At 41.5% G+C, this 23,161-nt stretch overlaps 2 protein-coding genes across 2 annotated transcripts in view; one reads left to right on the top strand and one right to left on the bottom strand.

The window, feature by feature from the left end:
* Window positions 1-2,499: 2,499 nt before the first annotated feature.
* Window positions 2,500-7,486, top strand: LOC310821236 (polyunsaturated fatty acid lipoxygenase ALOX15B-like; the record flags this gene model as incomplete). The annotated part of the gene is made up of 10 exons (XM_083693202.1): window positions 2,500-2,647; window positions 3,994-4,166; window positions 4,306-4,449; window positions 4,630-4,833; window positions 5,212-5,298; window positions 5,510-5,679; window positions 6,063-6,184; window positions 6,557-6,657; window positions 7,003-7,173; window positions 7,307-7,486. 10 exons carry the CDS (start codon window positions 2,500-2,502, stop codon window positions 7,484-7,486), a joined length of 1,500 nt encoding a protein of 499 aa, XP_083549328.1.
* A 4,500-nt stretch (window positions 7,487-11,986) lies between these two features.
* The window catches only part of npnta (nephronectin a), a 50,293-nt gene continuing 39,118 nt past the window's right edge, over window positions 11,987-23,161 (bottom strand). The window contains exons 8-13 of the mRNA XM_083693332.1: window positions 21,638-22,075; window positions 18,058-18,147; window positions 15,406-15,504; window positions 14,885-15,036; window positions 14,571-14,678; window positions 11,987-14,208 (exon numbers count right to left, since the gene is read on the bottom strand). Coding sequence (XP_083549458.1) covers window positions 14,098-14,208; window positions 14,571-14,678; window positions 14,885-15,036; window positions 15,406-15,504; window positions 18,058-18,147; window positions 21,638-22,075 — 998 coding nt within the window. The 3' untranslated portion in view covers window positions 11,987-14,097. The remainder of the gene's footprint in view (window positions 14,209-14,570; window positions 14,679-14,884; window positions 15,037-15,405; window positions 15,505-18,057; window positions 18,148-21,637; window positions 22,076-23,161) is intronic.

The raw sequence follows: 23,161 nt of genomic DNA on the forward strand, positions 1-23,161 counted from the left end.
GCCCAAATATGACCAGTTTCCTGTGAAAGCATCTGGCTCCCAGTCTCAGTTGGGATGTGCCAGCCCTGATCAGATGATCTTTGGAGCTTCTCTGTCCTTTAAAAGATTGCACACTGACAGTGTCCAGTCAGACATCGTCTCATCTTATTTCAGGTGTGCAGTCTGTACATGCACAAAGCTATTCCTCAAAGCATGGAAGCGTGGATCAAGTTCACGTTGTTGATGAGTTGCTGTTTTGGAGCAAGAGCTGCAGACTTAGATGATGGGTAAGAACATACACATCTAGACCACACTGTGTTTACTCAACAATTGGGAATACAGTGCCTTGCGTAAGTCATGGGACAGTGAAAAATGTTTTCTTCTTTTGGTTCTATACTCCAAAACTTTGGATTTGAAATCAAACAATTACTATGAGGTAAATAAAGATTTTTCAGCTTTTATGGATGGGTATTTGGGTATCAAAATAAATGGGAAAGAATCATATAATATCCAAATTAAACACTCATTGACAATTGGCTTGACGTGTTTCTGGTAAGTCTGTGTTCCGTCACATAATTTGCGTAAGCATAAGAAAGCTGTCAATGTCTGGTATTGATTCTAGGCTTTTTGTTTGCCTTTGGAGTCTGTTATTGGTGTCTGTCCAAAGAGAAGTCAATGAAAGTCAAGGAAGCCATTAGTAGGCTGGAAAATCGACAGTTTGGAACATTATTAAAAAATCAAAAGCAGCACTTGTGACCTCAGCAATCGGGCTGATAGGTCAAGGAAGACTTCTACAGTGGATGACTGAAGAAGGTTTCATTCCACTGAGACTACCATCCGCAGAATACGTCACCAGCTGAACCACAGAGGCTTCCCTGCAAGGTGCAAACCACTAGTTATCCTCAAAAAGGATGGTCAGGTTACAGTTTGCTAAAAAGGTACCTTAAAAGCTTGCAGAGGTCTGGAAAAAGGTATTGTGGACAAATAAGAATGTTCCAAAGTGATTGCAAGTGGAAAGTTTGTAGAGAAAAGGATCTGCCCAAGATTTACAGCATACTACCTCATCTGTGAAACATGGGGAAGGGGGTATTAATGTTAGGGCATGTATAGCTGCCATGAGAACTGGCTAACCTTTCTTAATTGATGATGTAACTGTACAGTGACATCTTGTCTGCTCGAGTACAAGCAAATTCCTCCAATGTTTTTAAGGGCCAAATAGTTATTAACTCGCCATGTCAATCTTCAAATCCAATTGAACATGCATTTCATTTCCTGATGACAAGATTTTCGGCAAAAAGACCTGAAAACAAACAGCAATTGAGATGGCTGCAGTACAGGTCTGGCAGAGCACCAGAGAATATACCCAGCGTCTGGTGGGGTCAATGGGTCGCAGACTTCAGGCAGTTAGCACGCAAAGGATTGTCGACCAAATACTAAACATGTGCTTGATTTGGACATTATACTGTATGAATGTGTCCCTTTACTTTTGATGCGCTGAAATAGGGGGACTATGTATGAATGATATGGTGAAACAAATATGTACACAAATAACACACAAAAGCTGAGAATCTACACTTTAAATCATAGAAATTGTTTGATTTCAATTCCAAACTTTTGGAGTATAGAGCCAAAAGAAGAAAAAATGCTTCACTTTCCCAACACTTACGCAGGGCACGGTATATTCCTCAATTATTATTCATTCTATCTGGTGTTTTAGAGGTGGAAATTGCATTTGCTTGTCATTATGTTTTACATTGTTTTCCCGTGTTGAACTGCCAGTGTAATACGATATGCACCTTTTGTCTGTTTGCAGAGCCGATGCAAAGGAGTTCTTGTACCAGGTGCAGGTGTCCACTGGAACGCGCCTGTTCGATGGAACGGCCAGCCGTGTTTTCATGCAACTGTATGGCACAGAGGGGGAGAGTGACCTTCAAGAGCTAAAAGGTTCCGATCTAGGGAAAGGAACTGTAAGTTGATTTCACTCTCAGGAATGTACTTTCTAATCATGTTGTCATTCCAGTGCCAAGACTACAGATTGACATTAAATACATGATACAATTTCTTAAAAATGATTTACCAATCTCTTGCCTTAAAAGGGGCAATGTGGAATTGGTACATACATTTTTGGACTTTTAAATGAATGGCATATAGTCATTGATTCTATAATCTTCAAGATTATAAATTCTAAATGCCTCATTAGCTTAGTTCAACTATCTTACCCCATCAGAACCCACAATATAAGGTTGTTTTATACCGCTGTTATGTAAAACTATAATGTTGACCTGAATGGTCAGTCATTGCATCTATAGCTCAGTCCTATTCATCAGCTGTTTTAACAAAACAAGTCACGGGGAGACTGCTTTGAATTCCAGATTGCCCCTGTAAGTAGCCAAAGGGAGATGATATAAACAACAAGATCGATATAAAGGTATAAAGATAATTACTTGTATCTCTTTGAAGGTGGCAAACTATAATCTGACGAGCAACACCTCCCTAGGACAACTTTGGCAGCTGAGGCTAATGCTTAAGAAACGCACTTTACAACTACTTTACGTCGGGTGGTTCTGTGCCTATGTTGAGGTGAAGACGCCAGAGGGAGATTTGGATCTTTTCCCTGTGTATCGCTGGCTGGATAAAGATGAGGAAGTGATCACGAGAGAAGCAACTGGTCAGTTCAGTGTGGCACAGCAGAGCAGGCTGCTGTTAGCTATGTTTGTGGAGTAATACTTTATTTTGATAGTTTCATACAGATGGTGTAGAGAATCGACCAACAGTCAACAAGTGAACTGTTGCCCCAAATTTCTTCCTTTTGGATTTGGTGATATTTTTAATTGTACAGCCAATATGATTCATGCAGTATAGATAATACCTACAGACCAGAAACATACAACATGCTATCTGTATTTATGTCTGTTTAGAAGTCCGGATATTACAGTAGACTAATAATGAGATACAAAATCATTTGATAGTTTGGAAAGAGTTTTAGTATCTGTAGTGGACAATCCAAATAAAGTGGGACCACATTGATATGCTTGACTTGTATTTGAATGTGATGATCAATGTACACTGTGAAAAATGAGTGAGTGAATCACTCAGGAACTTTTGTCATGGGGTTTCTATATATAAATGTAACAGAAAAAAATTCACATTGAAATGTATTTCTTGTCCAGCTAAGTTGATCTTCAACGATACCATCCCTGGAGCAAAAGAAAGCCGGACAGTTGCTTTGGATATTCGTCGTCAGGCTTTCGAGTAAGTAAATGAGACATTTTCCACCTACCAATGCTTTTTCTAAGGGAACAACCTTCCATATACAGCACTGTCAACAGTATACATTATCACTTTGTTTATCTCTCTCTGGAGTCTGTGTGTGTGTGTGTGTGTGTGTGTGTGTGTGTGTGTGTGTGTGTGTGTGTGTGTGTGTTTGTGTGAGTGATTGCGTGTGTTTCATCAGATGGAGTGTGTATCTTGATGGTCTGTGTGGTTCATCAGATGGAGTGTGTATCTTGATGGTCTGTGTGGTTCATCAGATGGAGTGTGTATCTTGAAGGTCTGCCTGGAACAGTGAATGCAACCGATCCTGTCGACCTCCCTCCTGAGGTCAGGTTCTCCTTCACCAAGGAAACTGAAGTTGTTCTGACAACGGCCTCTGCGTAAGTCCAATTGCCATATATGCTACTGATTATAATATCTACCCTGTCAGTTGAATAAAGGTATGGAGATATAAAGCTGGTATTTTGCCAGCTTCCTTGAAAGTCACCTCTTCCACTTATTAACCTCTTCCACTTATGCAGATTAATTACACTGGGACTGGATGGCATCCTACTAACGAAGAAACCATTTGAAAGCATCGAGCAAATCAGTGAAGTCTTCACTAATAAAAAGAGCACTGTTTATGGTATGTGCAGTATCTACGGTGGGTCTTTTACAGACTGATCCTGATCCTGATCCTGATCCTACAGCAACTGCTCTTTACTCCTCATTTTACATGATGCTGACGCTGTGTTCCTGAAGAATATGTTGAAAAGCACTGGGAGGAGGACGAGTTTTTCGGCTACCAGTTTCTGAATGGCCTCAACCCCATGACGATCCGACGCTGCTCAGAGTTGCCTAAGAATTTCCCCGTCACTGATGAAATGGTGAAGACCTCTCTCCAGGGAGAGTCCAGTCTCACAGAGCAGATGAAGGTATATCTATCAATGCAAAATTTCAATTCGATTGTATTAAACTTTTGGTCACAAGATCTTCACAGCATCGCAGCATCTGGCATTGAAGGTTGGCTCTTTTCTCAGCAACCACCTATTCACTCTCTTCTATCTGAAACAGGAAGGCAACATATTCCTGATTGACTACAAGGAGCTGGACGGGTTGAAACCCAACGTGATCAATGACAAACCGCAGTATCTGACTGCCCCACTTGTACTGTTGTACAGCACCCCTGACAAGAAGTTAATGCCGATTGCAATCCAGGTAGAGTACAGGTATCCCCTAAGATTGGCAAAATGTGACAATATAGTTCTAACCTTTTTACCACTAATTCAAATTTAGCAGCGATTAATGTCTTTTACATTGTGGGTTTAGACAATCATTACTCATTTGGCAATTGTTTCTGAGAGTCCGAAAACAAACTATTCTCCCCCCCTACCATAGCTGAAGCAGCAACCTGCAGAAGACAACCCCATCTTTCTGCCCACTGACTCTACGTATGACTGGCTAATTGCCAAGATCTTTGTGAGGGCCGCTGATTTCAGCAAACACGAGCTCAACGTTCACCTGTTACGTACCCACCTTTTGGGTGAGGTGTTCACCGTGGCAACGCTGCGCAACCTGCCGCCGGTTCATCCTCTCTACAAGGTAATTGATTTTCAGTTTTTCCTTTCTTTTTTTCTTCTTTCCGTTTCTACTTGCACAAAAATTTACTTTATTCCACAGCAGCTAAGTTTTCAACATATTTCGTCTTGCATGTCTGTCAACCATTTTGTTTTCCTTGATATTTGTTTGGTCCCATTGTAAAACAAATATCCACTTCATAAAGCCTTCATAAGGGATAAATGGATGCTTCATAAATCAGAAGCATTTTGCTACATGTGGAATAACTCTTTGTAAAGCATCTCTGTAGGCCTTATCAATGATTTATGAAGGTTTTATACAGCCTTAAGATCAATTTATTTCAAATGGAACTGTGTTCCACTCACTCGTACTTATCTACGATACTCTCTCCCCATCCTGTAGCTCCTGATTCCTCACACCCGTTACACTCTGCAGATTAACGTTGTGGGTCGTGATGAGCTGCTATCAGATAAAGGAGCGATTACCTTGGTAAGGTATCCACTCACTGGTGGCTGGATCTTGTTTTTATATGTTTTTTAACCTAACCTAACATAAAAAAAATTAATAACCTTTTTCCTTGATAAATACTCAATAATTCAACCTTTACTTATCCAGGCTAGTCTCACTGACATAAAATACATTTTTCACAAGACACCTGGTCAAATTGCAACCTGGTCCTAATTGTCACCTTTTTCTGCAGTATGCAGGTATTGGAGGACAAGGGATGATAGACTATTTGAATAGGTCTACGTCCTTGCTGACCTACAGCTCCCTCTGTATGCCGGAGGACATCACTGCACGTGGTCTGGACTCTGTGCCTAACTTCTACTACAGAGATGACGGACTGAGGCTATGGGACATCACCTCTAAGTAAAGTCGTGTAGATCTTTATTGTGAACCGTTCAATCAGGCAATATTGCTAAAAACCTTATTGGAAGCTCAGCTAAAATACGTGCTAAACTGCTAAACAAGGGCATTCACCTAACTCTGAATTTCGCACAAATCATTCACTGACGTCAATGGGACATTCATGCAAAAAATCATGTTGAGTGTGCAGATCTCAAGTCTGAAAACCGCAGTCATAGAAAAGTTAATTATTTGTAGATTATTATGTATACTTTGTTCACATAATGATTATTTTACATCAGTAAGTAGAAGTTTGAACTGAACACATTGGTGTACACATTTATCCACTAAACATGACAGTGTTTTAATGTTTGTAAAGACTCAAGTGTGATATATGATTCCTACAGTTATGTCAAGGGAATGGTGGAGTACTACTACATTTCTGACTCTTACGTGGCTGAAGACACTGAATTACAGAGCTGGATCAAAGACATCTTTGAAAAGGGATTCTTATCAAACACAAACTCAGGTAGCCAGATTTTATGTCACATTATCTCATTGTCACCTTTGTGTTTGTTAATGACACAGAAACAGTGTCAATGAAAAGATAACACAAATAGTAAGTACACATAGTAAGTACAAATACTATAGAAGAACCCTATGTCTCAATGTTGGGAAATTCTAGGGATGTGACATATGTCTAGTTGGACAGTCAATGAGTCACCCAGAGTTGTCTATATTATTATATACAGATTGTGAATATGCAACATGCACTGTTTCTCCATGTCTTTTTAGAACTACAGTAGTTGTCAGAAAATGAGAAATGCAGTTACATTACGTTTATTTGATGCAAGGGTTTAACTATTGTTTGTATTTGTAAAACACCTGATTTCCCACTTAGGAATCCCTCAGAACTTCAGCTCTGTTGATGAGCTGGTCAAGTTTGTTACCATGGTGATGTTTACAGTATCAAGCCAACATGAGAGTATCAACAGCGGCCAGGTTTTTTTTTTTTTTACGCCTGTTCAAGAGAAAATCACATTATTCTGAGCAAAGTTGCGGTCAATTCCATTTCAGTTCCATTCCATCCAGCTTTTCATTTTCAATTGTCTGTAGAATGTAAATAGAGGATCCATACCCCCTGAGGTATAGAGATACTGAGATCAATTGAAAATGAATGTCAATTATCAAATTAAAATTCAGTTAACTTCCTGGATTGACCCCAACCCTGATTCTCAGAGCCAAACATATACATGTATTATACTAGTTATTCATAATCAATTTGTCATACTGTTAGAGGAGATACTGAACATATCCTTTAATAGCTTATCTTTTAACACATTCCAGTTTGATTTTGATGGCTGGATGCCCAACTCCCCCATTGCGCTGCAACTCCCTCCTCCCACCACAAAGGGGCAGTCTAACGAGACCATCATGTTACTGACCCTCCCTGACCAGAACGTCGTAGCACAAGGTTTGGCCATGGTGTACCTTCTAAGCGAGTCGACATATGACACTGTGAGTATTGGTTTAACATTGTCAATATTTCATCATAAGCATTTGTCGCCCTGTGATTTTTAGCTGCACCTCCTCACAACATTGGTTATAGCCATGTGATTTTTAGCTGCACCTCTTTTCAATTTTTTTTTAGGTCACACTTGGAAACTACCGAGAAAACTATTTCATTGAGAAAACTCCATTGGACAAGATAGCAGAGTTCCAGAATGACCTGAAGGGTCTCGAAGAGAAGATCAACAAACGGAATGTTGACCTCCCTCTGCCATACACCGCCCTGAAACCTGAGAATGTGGACAACAGTGTAACTATCTAAAACATGCCATTGTACCGGAGGTGGTTCAGGGACCACACTCGCATGATGAGTAATCTTGCCTGAGATCTGAAGAAAATGCATTAGCTCCATAAGCTAATACATAGGCTTTAGCTTAGTGGGTTTGCACATGTCCTCCATGCAGGATATGACGTTGTTGATTGTTGATGATTTTCAGAGATAAGTAGTCGATCTTTCTCTTTGTCTTCATGCAGACTCTTTGACAATGAGTTCCTTTTAGTGAAGCTTGTTGATCTGTATGATTACCTTTGGAGCTCCTTTGTGTTGTCAAAATTGTCTTGTATTGTCAATACTCAATACCAACTGAATTCTCAGCAATACCAAATAATAAACGTATTCCTTGCAACTGAAGTACCCGTTCCCCTGTTCCTCTGCTTCTGTGTCTGATTGCTAATACTTTCTAAACTAGCTTCAGCTACGCAACAAAGTGGTGACGAGAATAGTGGTGAATTTAATACTTCTAGCAAAAGTGAATCTGAAGAGGATATGGCTCTGCTTTCCTGACAATCTCCTGCCGTTTTCCTGGACTCCCTGGGCGAACCGAAGATCGCATTTGATGCGTGAGAAAAGTTGTTCGACAACTACCTGCTCGCTATCGGGGGAAATGTTTTTTCTGCTGAGAGGAAAAGAGCCCAGCTAATTTACTGCTTAGGAATCTACAGCACATTGCCACTCACTGCTGATAACTATGATGGAACTGCACTTGCTTTGAAGACGTTTTTTCCTCTGCTTCTAGATTGCTAATACTTTCTAAACTATCTTCAGCTACACAACAAAACACCTTTTTAAAACAGTGTTACAAAGTGCTTTATAAATGTGCAGATAAAACAGAAATGCAAATAAAAACAAAAATATAAATATAAAACAGTAAAACACAACACATTAAAAAGAATATGGGTAGCATCAATTAAAGGTTAGTCTATAACAATGAGTTTTAAGAAGAGATTTCAAAGAAAATACAGATCTATCTAATGCAGATCTGATGCTAGCCTAATAGGCAGGTCGTTCCAGAGTCTAGGGGCCCAAATGGCCCATTTGATTTGATTTGATTTATATGAGTTTACAGTTTTTTGCAAAGGTATTTAAGTCTAACACTGTATATTAGCCTATTTGTATATTAGTCTAGACTCCGGAACGGCCAGAAGGGCCCTGCCTGCATCTTAGGCTGCGTTGAGGCTCATAGGGGATTAAATATAGTCCGGTGCCGGGACTGGAGGACAACCGTTGAGCCAATCTGGTTATTTAAATAGCTGATTACAACAAAGAGCCTGTTACTGCCAACACAAATTGCCAATGTGCCTGCATTTGGACTTGCCTCCATTTGCGCTGGCTGAAAATAGAGCCCTAGCTGTTTACGTCTATCCTTTGATTTTTGTATCCTTTAGTAAACACTTCACTTGACAGCCCAGCCACAAGTCCAAATGCTGCGTACCAAAGTATAGGATTGATCTGAGCACAGGTGTTTTACACCAATCCATTCCCACCTAAATCCATGTGGGGGAGTGCACAAGGGCAATCATGGAGAAATGGGGTGCCGAAATCGTGGAGAAATGGGACGCAGCATAAGATTACCGTTATCTAACCAATTTCTTCCCGACCTTCCGCAGGTCCCTCTGGGAAACTACCGAGTGGATCATTTCTGAAGTCCCCACTGGAGAAGATAGAAGAGTTCCAGAATGACCTGAAAGTTCTCAATCATGCGATCCAAGGCAGGAACGTGGGCCTCCCACTGCCATACACCTACATGAACCCAGAACTATTCTGAAAGATGAGTCTTGCCAGAGATTGTTTGAGGTGACACAGATTCACCATTAAAACGTTATAATAGGGTGCAAAGTGGAGAATTAGGAGTGTAGCCTAATGCCTAAAGCCTAACGAATTTGCGAATAATATTTTGAGAAATCAACGCAAAGCTATAAGCAGCAAGACCCATAATGAATCATAATAAATAAGCACTACAAGTTCCTGTAACTTTATAGTCTGGCTGTGAATGCAGCTGTAGGTGTGTAGCCTAATGCAGTAGGCTTATAGCCTCACAAATTTGATTGGCCGTGGGGGACATGTTTACTATCTTGTTTACTACTTGAAAAGCCAAGATGGTTGGTGTGTTACTTGGCTTCTAATGTGAGAGGGAAAGGTTGGGCGGATGCTCTTTGGATGCAAGGGTCTTCATCTCATAAATAAATAAAAACACATTTCCAAAGCACTCAAATGTTCAATTTCAAAATCCTTTATTAGAGTGACACATCTTATCAGAGAGTAGTTCAAAACAGCCACCAGCAAGGCAAGGTTTTTTTCTATCGAATGTTTAATGGACAGCAGGTGTGTTGATGACCACAAGAGGATACTGATTGGATGATCAATTAGAAGTAATGCAATGCAATCAGTGGCAAATGGCAAAATGTGAATCCTGATCAGCAAACACTCACAAAGAAGCAGATAGTGCAGTTTACGATAGAGAAATAGGGATTTGGCACAGGGCACTGAATCTCCGCCGTATTCAGATAAATTACTACTATGTCAGATATGCCATTATAAAGGCGTTTCAACCGGAGAGCTCAACAATCCAAGCCCATCATCCAGACTTCTTGCTGAGCATGGAAACTGTAATGTTGGTCTATGTCTAATGTGCATTGACTGTGCATGTCAGTAATGCCATCACTCACAGGGCTGGCCCATAAATAAATACAAACATTTTGTAGTCAATTCAGGACAAAATCACAAGGTTAAAACTAGGACTTAAAGAGTAAGACTATTTAATAATAAACTCCCTTGATAAACAAAGCCTTCATTTTCAGCCTCACCCTAAGATGAATGGGTTTGTTGATCCTTTATATCAGGATAATAATGATACCTAATAATAATAATAATAATAATGCACCTAATACAGTATCTATTAGTTTCTTGATTGGCCAAATAACCTTGTGGGAAGGCTTATTGCTTGAGACCCATCAAAATGAATCTTATCTACTGCAACAATCACCGGGATATAAATAGTTATAGCAGATCTCTATATAATGGATGGTTTTATAATTAGATTGATTCACCTGGATAGTTGGTGAAATCAGATCATATTCTGATGTACCATAGAGGTGGTAACAGATCTACAATTAGTGAGGTATTTTAGCTCTTTGTTAAAAGAGGCTCAATGTTACAGTAGATCTGCGACTGTAACGGTTTCTAGCTGCAGTAGATCTGATGAATATGTACTGGTTTTAAGCAACTCAGATGGCTGACTTCACACAATTCCTTTGGCCAATCAACACAAATAATAGATGTGATGGCCATCGCCACAGACCCAACCACAATAATCTGATCAACTGCAGCCATGTCCAGGACAGGAGGTACATCTTTAACATGACTAACACCTTGAGCTTTACTGCATTAGTTAGAGTACATTTCTTCAACTCTTTACATGAGAAATACAATCTGTTGGTGGCTCAATAATATAATTCCATTCCTTGTACTCCAGAGATTGTGGATTCAGTTCCCGCCTCTTGGACTTCAGATATGTACCAACATTATTTGTTGTCACGTCAAATAGACCAAAAACCAAACCTTGGATTCAAGTGTATGTGATTTCATTGAATGTGCTTTTGTACAAACATTTACAAATCTCTATGTCAAGATACAATGGGTGAAGGTTGAAATGTGTGGGTGGCTGTGTGGTAAGAACTTTGCCTTGTGTGGAAGGTCACAGGTTCAAAACTGGGTTTGGACATCAATAACATATTCCTCATCACATTCAACTATCTGGACACCGTCTTTCCTTCATCTTCTGCACCTTCCATGGCATCTCTGTACCTTGTTTTCAACACCAGTTTTGTTTCCTTCCATGGCATCTATGTGCCTTCATTGCCTTGATCTTGGTTTGGAACTGGAAACCTTCTGCTCATGTCCCGTACCATTGAGCTACTGAACTGGTCACAACAAAACACACTTTTCTCTTTTCGTAATTTTGACATCTACATTTACTGACGCACATCTAAAGCACAACAACATTAGAAGCATTGGAGATTTGAAACAAGAACCTCCTGAGGAAAAGGCAAGGTCGCACCGCCAGAGCCATCAACTCTGCCACTCAAGAACAAAGCAAGGCAGGGAGTTAAACCCCCTCAGTGTTCACTACTACTGTACATGTAGATAAACTGTTCTCTTAATACAGTTGACGTGGAGAGCTGATGAGACGCACGCTAACTTGTAATGAGGGAGAGCCACTTGGCTCAGAGGCACATAGCCCACCCCTTCACCTCTGTCACATAGGTGTCTTTCACTCTCGTCTAAAGCCCTTTCTCAGGTGTTAGAAACTTGATTCCTTGCGTCCTCTCCTCTGTCCTCTGTCTGAGGAATCAGATTTCTAACAATTGAGAAAGGTCCTTTATGGGATGTCAATCTCCTCCTCCTCCTCTCTTCTACCTCCCCCCATTCCAAAGTTGTCACCATTCACCATTGTGGTAGGGTTGCCTCGCCATGCTCTAAGCTGTGATTGAAACCCTTCAAGCCTGGCTTGTATGTATGACTATAGGACTAAAAACCTTTGAACATGACATTTCAATGCCTCACTATTCAGTTTTGTCTGGTACTATATAAACTTCACATACCCTGACATAAAATGTGTGTTCTATTATTTATTTGTTTACATTTTTGAAAATACGCCAAATACGCCAATTAGTCATACAATAACATTCAAGGAATTTGGACATGCTTAATCAAACATGTTTCAGTCAATGTGTTTTATTTACATAGTTGACTGAGAGTATCAGACTTCGGTGGACTCATTCATGCATACAGTACAATTTGCATTTCCAACTCATCATCAGAACCTTCATTGTCAGAAAATGGACACAATATTCAACTGTGTGCGGAGAAATGTTATAGACTACAGAGAAAGTGTTGTATTAACTTACCATTAAACATGAGCAGAAAATGCGGTCATTTATGTACTGTAAACATAACCTTGTGTTCTTCAAGGTTCCCATTTGTATTCCTATACAGTATTGATCTTGATTTAGAAACCATATATTTTCAATTCAAAGGAACACTTCAGTCTGAATTTACATGACGTATAAACCACACAGCTTAATATGAGCATAAAAGTATTCTAGAATATGTACACACGACTGCATTTACAATAATACACTTTGTGAGAGCCAAAAAAGAGTTGATACTGATATCAGTATTATAACAAACTGCACTTAATAGAACAAAGCACATATAATAGGATGTCATTGTCAATCTTTAAATGTCAGAAATCATACAGCACTTCTACAAAACACGTTTCAGAAAGTCTTAAATACTGCTTTATCATAAGAGGAGAGGAGAAAACTAAAGTAGCTTCTCATGTGAACTTGCATTTCTACGGTACTAGCAACAGAAAGGGCCTTGGTTTAGTACTAATACTGCCCAATCAGATGACAAACTGACAAGGGCTATTCAATTACTGGGCCCACAGAGTGCCAAAGCAGTGCAGGTTTTCTGTTCTACCTGGTACTTAATCTGACGCACATCTGTCATTGATTGGAATTCAGTCACTTGGTATACTACCTGAATCAGCCCCAGTCTGAATCAGCCCCTTAATACACTAGTAGTAGAAAGAATGAAAACCAGGAGTGATTTGCCCCCCCCCCCCCCCAAGGACAGGAAGGGGCTTTACATACTACAGGGAACTGCCCCGAACCGCACTGTGCTGGCTTGGATACTTTGTTTACACATTGTCCTTTCCAGCACTGTGACAGCAACTGTTTTGGATGCATCACCAGGCCAGCCGAGTACAGTACACTTTAGTTTGGTTCTGCTCTGACATTATGAGGGTAATTGAATAGCTCAGCCTGGACGAGCCTCTCTTTTCAACATTCTCTCCATTATTACTACAGAACCAGTGGGCGTCATATCTTGCTTACCGAGTTAAAGCAGCACTCCTCAATCTCTGATCTGCACAGCGCCGTTTATACAAACACACAATGCACAGTATAGGAAACCCATTCGATTGGGAGATTGAGAGAGATTGAGGAGAGCTACTACAACAATACAATGTAATCTAATTCAACATCCTCTTTGGGAGGACTCTTTGATGGCTAGCAACACAAATAAATCAGCTATGGCTTATGATTGCAAGATCAAAGCAAGGCGATGATGAACTGAAAAAAAAACATTCCGAAGGAAAAAAAAGGAAAAATGGCAGCACGACAGAGAACATTCCATCCAGGAACAGACTTACATGGATGTACTGTAGGCCTTGAGACAGAGTAACAGGCTGTACTCGCATGAGGTCCTCTCCCAGGTTAGCAGGGCATGCACGGGATGCTTATGAGACGAACTGGGTGATAGAGAGAGAAGTGGGAGAGGGGGGGGGGTCGGGGGCTCTGGCAGTGAGGGTTTGGGGGGTCTTGGGAGCGGGGGGAGGGGGGAGATTCCGTCTTGTTACTGGTGGACAGGCAAGGCAAAGAGAGCAAAGTGGCCCTACTCTCGATATCCCCTCTGACTGACAGAGTGGGGGGCTGGGGATGTCAGAGTCCAGTCTCCTTGTGGTGTATCCCCCCGCTTCTCTGTCTCTCTCGCCCTTTTGCTGTCTCTCTCTCTCTCCGTTCTGTGTATTAATGTCTCCTCAGATTGTGCTCCTCTGTGCAGGAGCCTTTCCTCAGTGTGATGTCATCCACGGCCATCTCTCCGCTCCTGCCACGCCCGCGCTCCCCCTTCAGGATCACCTGGGAACAACAACATCAGGTATGACCAATAATGAAGGACAGATATTTTACACTGGATACCATCATGACAGATAGTTCTCTCTGTCCAGTTTGGACTTAATTCCTATGTAAATTATCTATGTAAATTATCTATGTAAATTATCTTTTCTACATGTAAATATGGCATCATTAAATAACCTAAGGGTTAATAATCCCGAACCCTAAATGCACCAGACGTTGCTACGGTTGATTGGGTCAAGTGGTTATTCAATGAAACAAAGTTCCTAGTCTCTAAAGCCTTACACACTTAAGTGTAGATCTGAAGTCATTGGATGGGTGTGAGCTACGGCTCAAGACTCTAGTACACTACATCTAGTACTCACACTCTCCAGTCCTGTACCCCAAAGTGTGATCTGGGTGTGCCTCCAGCCACTTCCCCCCGTCCTGCCCCACACAGCCGGGCTGTACTGCTTCCCCTTCTTCACAAACACCTGCAGCAATGAACACATACAAAAACAATTGTATTGTACTGTTAGAATTTCCCCCCTGTAAAAAAAAACATATTCTGCATGACTTGAAATGGCAATTTGGCCAAAACAAATTCAAATAAGGCGTGCACAACTCTAAAAATTTTTTAAAAAAAAAGAATATCACTGTGGCAAATGTCGACAAAAACAGATCAAAACAAAAACAACACCTGGAGCATGCCGACGTGGTGCCCGGCCAGCTTGTGTCTGAAGGACAGGCAGAGGTTTCCGTCGTTCCAGGGCGGGTTTAAGGGGAGGACGAGACGTGCCCCCCGCCCACTCCTCTTGTCCCCCACATCGGGGATGGTCAGATACCTCCCACCTGAGGAGAGAGAGAGAGAGAGGGAGAGAGAGGAGGAGGGAGGGTGGGTGGGTGGGTTGGAGATTAACATCACCATTCAAGAAAAAAATGCAATGTTTTGAAGTTTGAATTTTAGCTGCAATTATTTGTACATTTGTACTTTTTTTTATTTTATTTTTTTTAAAGATGTGTTTGTCTCTCTGTGAATGCATGCCAGGCATCAATGGATTCTATCAAGTGCTAATCTTTAACAGGAAAACCAGAACCATATGCGTTTGGAGCCAACATTCTAACGTGAAGATCTATGGTTCTATGGTTCTATATCTATGGTTCTATGGTGAAAAGTACCTGACAGTCTAGGTGAGGTTTTATATCGATGGTTATTGTTACCTGAGGGATCAGCTGTTGTCTCCCAGTGCAAGTCGCCATCTCTGTCCCGGATCCAACCGCAGAGGCCGTTATCAAAGGAGCAGCTCAGATAACCAGCCTCTGAAGAGAATAACAACACGTTTCAAATGTTAGAATGAACCATAGAATGAGAATTCGTAGAACGGATTCATACCACCATTCATTCGTAGAACCATTCATACCACCATTCCTTTGTAGGTATATAGATGGCAATGGTCATGGTATTTCTATGGTTTCAACTACCATTTTAAGGCTCAGGTTCGGTTGAACCTATAGTTCAAATAATTCCTGCTTTTCACTGTGCCTTTTTATTCCATTGGGATGCGATTCTCTCATATGCACTTCTGGGTCAAATACTGTGTCGTATACTTTTCAGGTTGAGCTGCTCTTGATGTAGTTCCATCGGCACAATGGAAACAATGGAATAGTACTGGAAATGCTACTTTACCTCCTAAGTCAAGCACACCTCAAAAGCACAAGTTTTTGAGCCAGGTCTGCTTTTGAATGGAACGCAGAACGGCATATGAATGCATATGAATGGATGTAATACATAAAAAGACTTTCGGTGGTGTTGCATTGGTGAATACAAAGGATAAAAGGAGGATCAAAAGCTGGTCAGGCATACATATTGATTTCTCTCGAGGACAGCTGACAACACTGTGATAGATGAAGTGGCAATGAACGAATCTGAACTGCCTTCTAGCCTTTTTTTACTGAATACATCTGATGATAACCGTGTGTGTGTGTGTGTGTGTGCACGCGCGCGTGTTTGTGTGTAATTTCAAGCTTGTCCGCTGGCCCAACTTTCCGCCTGCAGACCATAAACCATAATAAAATACATTATGCGTGTGACAGTGAGTAATCTAATAAGAATGACCATTTCTATTTGAGCAGCGTTGCATTTCCTATGTGCCTCCACAATCCTATTGAGGGTACCATAGGCAAAAAACGATGCCTGTATTAATCCATGTGTCACTGTACAAATTGAGCTGGAGATGAAACTTGCATCCATCATTTTGTCCCTGAAAATGGCATTTTCTGAGAAGCACTTCACAGCTCATTTTCTTAGCCAATGAAAACTCCCGGTCATGGCAAACTGCTGATCCGATGATGTGTCAGGTGCCAAAAAAAGCACATAGTTAAAACATCAGGCAATTTAGATGTACTATTGTGACATCAATACATCAACAGTGCTAGACATATTCGATATAATATTAGATTAAATGTAATATTCTGGCACTTTCCGCTAGACAGAACACTCACTTCTCCTCCCTTCCGTTCTCCTTGTTATTCTAACCTGGTGTGTCGGCCAGGTTAGCAAAAGAAAGTACACTTAAGTATCATTAAAATCGATTTAATGTGTACTTAATACGCCTCAAATATATTCATTTTCTGTACTTATACTCAATTTGTACTGATATTGAATTTCTATATATTTATTGAGAATCTACTTGAATATATGTCCACTCTTTTGTATTTAAGTGTACTGACAAAAAGTATACTTGAGATAAATGTCAGATTAATTGTTATCAAATATACTTATTGACATTTTTAATTTAATTTCCGAATGCATTTCAGTACATTTCCAAAAAGTACATATCAATTTAATGTTCTGTTATTTTCAATCCAATATACCTCTTGAAAGTATTTTTCTTTATTTGACATTTATTTAACCAGACAGGTGACCTGGCCAACAGATAGTCCTGCTGAAAGAAAACAGGAATAGACCAGCAAAAACTGCTTAAACCACCATAAGATATTACTGATGGTGATCAATAATATCTTGTGGTGTTTTAAGCAGTTTTTTTCAGCAGGGTTGGAATGTCATTTCAAAATCTAGAAAGCACATGGTGACAACAATGCAATGAATTTAATAGATTTATTTAACTTGAGCCACCAGTAAACCATCTCAGAATGGGCCATTTTAATCAATTAATATACCTTAGTATATTTACACTAAAGTATACTAAAAATATAATAGTTAAGTATACTTTAAGTATATTTTTTTTCTGCTTGGGGCTGCATTAGGCCTACAGTATAAACAGCTCATGCTTTGTGATCTTAAACTTTCACATCAGTCCACCAATCAATCAATCACTCAATAAAATCAATCAATCAATCAATCAATCATGAAAGAAAGTGGAAAAATAAAAAATGTCTGGCAATGCATTCTGGGCTATCGGGGATCTCTCAAATGAGACGGCCAGATTTCATCTGTCACTTCCCCCCTGACAGCCAATCAAAACACTCCTGGTCCCTCTGCCTTTTTCACAGCGTTGCAGAAATTGAGTGTCAGTTTAATCTCTGCTCGTGAACATAACTCATCCATCATCATTTGAGCAATCTCTGTGTGTGTGTGTGTGTGTGTGTGTGTTCGGGTGTGTGTGTGTGTGTGTGTGTGTGTGTGTGTGTGTGTGTGTGTGTTCGGGTGTGTGTGTGTGTGTGTGTGTGTGTGTTCGGGTGTGTGTGTGTGTGTGTGTGTTCGGGTGTGTGTGTGTGTGTTCGGGTGTGTGTGTGTGTGTGTGTGTGTGTGTGTGTGTGTGTTCGGGTGTGTGTGTGTGTGACAGAGTGTGTGTGCCAGAGAGTGTGCGAGTGTGTGAGGCTGGTTATCGTTTGACAAATGTCTTTGTTTACCTGCGTCATCCTTGGCTTCGGCGGCCGTGTTGCCCAGCTCAATGTCAAAGTCGACCCCCAGGACTGTGTTGTGTCCGTGGCTACGAGGGACTAAGGGGAGAGAAGAGAAACATAGAGTCAATGGACAATCCATCTGCCTAATGGCATTCCTGTAATCTGTGACTAAACATTTCAGGTTTGAAATGAAATACCATATTCAGCACTTTTGGAGTTTTGGATGATAACCCATATACACAACAGATACCAATATTTAAACTGTTAATCTATTTCATTTTTAGCCTCCATTTGTCCGGGTCCATTCTGTCCCCTGTCCCCTAGACTAAATTGGACTAAATTTGGCGGACAGAGAGGAAGGGGTTGTGGTGGAGGTGTGGGCACGAAGGGAGGGCTTCAGCTGTTTCTAATGCAACGGCTGGGTAAACGCTGCATCAGCCCACCGTGGAAAATAACCCCCCCCCCCCCCCCTTCTTTCTAAAGGTCAAAGGTCAAAACAAGTGGAGCTTTGGGATTAAATTCCTCAAGTCAAGTTCTAGATGTACTGTACTGTACAATAACCCTCCTTAAGTACAGTATTGCATTTCTTCTATAATGCAAAATGGCTTAAACGTATGTGGTGTAACTTGTCGAGACATGCAACAAAGAGACAGGATTGTCAACATCTCCATTAGGGACGAGACACCTTCATTCCCATTCCTCACACATACACACACAGACACACACACACACACACACACACACATACACGGTGGATTTGCACTTGAACCCTGACCCCCCCCCAGGCCCTAAACATATGCTCTACCAGTATGCATTAACCCCACTCCCCTTCCAAACACACACACACGCACACGCACACGCACACACACACACACACACACACACACACACACACACACACACACACACACACACAGCCATACCACCTGCCATTGAAGTAATGTAATATGTCATGTGAGGAATGTGGAAGCAGAAGCTGTCCACAGACAGAGCTTCCCTGGTAAGACACAAGTCTCTCCAGCAATGCTGGCCATCCAGGCCAAGGAGGGGAGGGGGGCTGGAGGTGCACTGTATCAGGGCAGGGAAGGGACCTCCCTAAGAGTTTAATTGAGATAGCTCCACTGTAAAGTCAAGTAACTGGAGTGTCTCTACATGTTTGCCTTTCTGGGACCAACAAACAATGGGCTTCTATCCCAAGGACTGATAGGGTACGATTGTAACTGTATATGATATGACCTGGGACTGGTGCCTGTAGACTAGGAGTAAAGAGTCACTGATTTGTACTTAGCTTGGCGCCTGCTTTGTGAACTAAGGTGACATGTTGGTCCCTGCCAAAGCTGTCTGCAAGGGTGTCAGGTTAGCAGCAACAGTATAGCCTGCGAAGTGCAATTGTGACAGCGGGCAAAAAATAGCCGTGTTTGTGCAGCTTATTTGTAATGGAATGAAAGTCATAGAAGTCACCCTACAGTATGGAGTGTATGTGCCCCAATGAAAGGCACCGGGTCGATGTTTGTGTGAACACATAGCGTGAGCGTTTGTTAAATGCCCGTGCCATTAACGAGACAGTAAATGGTATGCGTTTGTTTTTGGCACTCAGCCACAGTGTTGTACTGTGTCACTTTGCGAGATGAAAAAAACAAAAAAAGGGGGGGTAAAGTACGGACTTAAGGGAATCAATCTTCTTCAGATGCGTTTAAAAAAAAAAAAACATCCGAAATCTGATGGAACTTTCGCTGCGTTTTACCGTCCTTGTTGCTCGAAGGCCTGCTGACCTGTCTTGTCCTATCTTCACGCAGAACATATTTAGCCAGTCAATAGAACAATCCAGAACCATTTCTTTCTACCTATTCTGTCAATATGATAATCAGTCCCACAAATGCCCTTTTTCTCAACATCCAAAGAATTTCACTTTCTGTTTACAGTGCCTCTTGAGGGAGAGTCCTTGATCCCTGACACATTTCTACATAGAGAGAGGTTAGGGACATAGGGCATTTCTAAAGAAGAAGAAGACAAAGCCATTGTTACTGTTGTAATAGAGCGATCTGTCATTGACTGGTAGATGTTTTCATCACCAGAGGGGCTCAGCCAGCCAACCGCAACATAAACAAAGACACAGAAGGCCGATTCTAAGACTGTATGTCTCGACATCTCCACCCTCTTTCATGAATTGTGCGCTTGTGCGCTTGTGCGCCTCCCCCTGGTGGATTTAATGTAAGAGCACGCAGTGTTATCATGGATTCTGAGACCAATCCTTGGCTTTGAAATCCATGTTCAGAAGTTCACAACTGCAGACTTCAGAGGAAACCGTAGGGAATTGGAACACCACCCTTTGGGTAATAAGAGATACTTACGCTTTGAGGATCATTCTTATCATCTCAAATCCTAATTCCATTTGATTATTCTATTGATACAGCGGCCCTGTCTGTTTTTATTCCTCTCATCCTACTCAACGCATCTTAAAATAACTCTTAAAATAACTTGAGCTCTGCTGAGACCTTTTATTATTACCACACCTTATTATTACCACACAAGTGCTGTAATAGATTGTAATGTCTTCCTCAAGTAATGAAGACTGATGTTAATGTAATCTTCCAGTACTTTTTTTTTTCTAATTATGTGGTGCTATCTGGCAAGGTGAATTAGAAAGGCAATATCACATCCTTTCATCCTCAGAGCCAATTTAAATGTCAAACGAGGATTGGTGATTACTTTGACCTTGACGGGTAAGAATGAACCCTGTGATTTATATGCGTTCATTTTAAAACAATGAAACTATTTGATTTATTTATTCATTGTATCTTTATTTAACCATCTTATTGAGAATGTACAATGTCTCTTCCATGTCATGTCTAATACGAAAATGTAATGTAAACTTAATACGTTTTAAAGAGCAAAAACGTCAGACTAAGAATGCATTATTAAAAACGTATCAATAGATACATACTCAATAATTGCATTACAACTGGTTGTGTTGTACCTAGATTGACCACACTTATGACCCTGATTCTATGGAACCCTCTTGACCAATTTGGCATGTAATTAACTGTGTTAAAACAACGTTTTTCTAGTCTCTATCACTCCTCCCATTGGCCTAGATAGATATAGTAATATACTTTGGCTCAAGAAAGTGAAGTACATTTGTATGCTGGTATGAAGTTGAGTGGCAACACTTCAGCAAGTGCGATGGCATTCACATTTTCTTATGTGTTTTAAATGATTTAAGATAAAGAAGCTAATATGTCTGGAGAACTTCACTCCTGTCATGAGGACTGACAGTTCTAAACCATGAATCATGTTTTCTGATACAACTGGAAGAATAGGCAAATATGGACATAATACGGTTTACTGAAACTTCCTTAAGAACTCCCTATCATGCAAGGATGAGCTTGTCAAAATTGATCCTAACCCTAACCACTTTGGTTGACATATAGCTACTTAGCTTTCTACACTATAAATGATATTCGGTGAATTGAAATGTTGAGTGCAGAAGAATTCTATCTGGTTCCGGGCAGTTCACTACAAACCACCATGCATTTGAGATGTAAAATATCATAGTGAAAAAAAAACGACAATAAAGTAGTCTTACCGTCCCCTCTCTGTTTGGTGACCTCCTTCTCGATGCTGTTGTCCACCGGTGTCACCTCGGGCGTGGGTTGGGGTGGTCGGCGGGTGGGGGGTGGAGGTGGGAAGACGATAGGGGGGCGCCGAGGGGGGACGTAGGGCTTCCTGGTGGCCACCGGGGGTCTAACGGTGGGGATCAGGGGTCTTCGGGTGGGGACAGCTGGCTTGCGAGGGGCGGCGGTGACCCTCCTCCTCGGAGGAGGGGGGGGGGTGGTTGTGGTGGCCGCAGTTGTGGTTGTTCTTGTTGTTGTCGTTTTGGGGGCGGTGGGGGCAATCCTCTTGGCGGTCACGGGTGGTCGGACAGTCGTGGTGGTCCTCTTGCGGTCGGAGTCAGGGATGCGGTTGTGGTGGTTCGGGGGGAGCTTTCCTGGTCGGGGGGGCTCGATGACCACCTTAGGAATGGCTGGCAGGATGACAAACACAGTTTAGATGAGATGAGACTTATTGCCATTCTTTTTGGTGTAGACTGAAAGGAGGACAGAAAGCAGATTGAGCCGACAGAAAAACAACAAAGTCTGATTGATGGCAAAGGAAGCATAGAGGTGACCTCTGCCGTGACCAACTGACAGTCTGAAAGAAAGAGCAGCTCTCATCTACAAAGGCTTTACCGGAGAGACCAAGGCTACCTACCAGAAACAACTCCCGAGACTCTACTTCCTCTACTTGTGTAGATATGAAAGGATTGGACTGGTATAAGCAACATGCCAGAATTCCGTATCGCAGGGCAAGGTGGAGCAACCACCATCGTGCTTTATACTCTAAACCTATTTAGTCCTTTTCAGGTCTAGACAAGTGTCTGTGATTATTTCCAGACAGCATACAAGTGAATGCATCCTCGTCATCCTAATAAATGTATCATGAATCTTGTTCAAAGAAATACGCTCCCTTTATTCAACATTTATAGTCCCCTCATTTGTAAAACGAGCATTTCTCCAGTTAACATTAATTTCCACATTATGAGGCCAACGTTTTCCACTGATAAATCCTCTCTCTCTATCCCCCTTTCAAATACACATTAGCGATTCTCTCAGTGCTCATCGCCCCGGGCTCCTCTGCCCCAGGCTAACGCTAGCCTGTGTGGAGTGATACCACCACACATCAAAAAAGGCAGCCTTGCACTCCGGATCACCCCCCACTCTGCTGATGTCATCAAAGCGTCCCTATTGTTCCCTAGGAACATTCCACAGGTTCCACAGGTTGAATGCAAAATAGGCAGATGTGGGGAGGGGGGTGGGGGGGGGGGGGGGCTTGAGTAAAAAAGGAACTTAGTGATTGAGAAGTGAGGAGGGGGGGGTAGGAACTCAGTTCACGCGTTCTCACGTTACAGGGGTGCTTTGATATGCGATACACAACATAGGATATCGCAACTCAATCCCCGAAGCACTTCAGCCTCACACCCTATGGGCAGGCGACAGAGTGTTTCAAATACCAGTGTTTGGATTCTGAATGTGCTCAAGGCTTTTTTTTTGGGAGGGGTGTGGGAGGGGAG

This window comes from Argentina silus (genome assembly GCF_951799395.1).
Source record: "Argentina silus genome assembly, chromosome: 21".
NCBI lineage: Eukaryota > Metazoa > Chordata > Actinopteri > Argentiniformes > Argentinidae > Argentina > Argentina silus.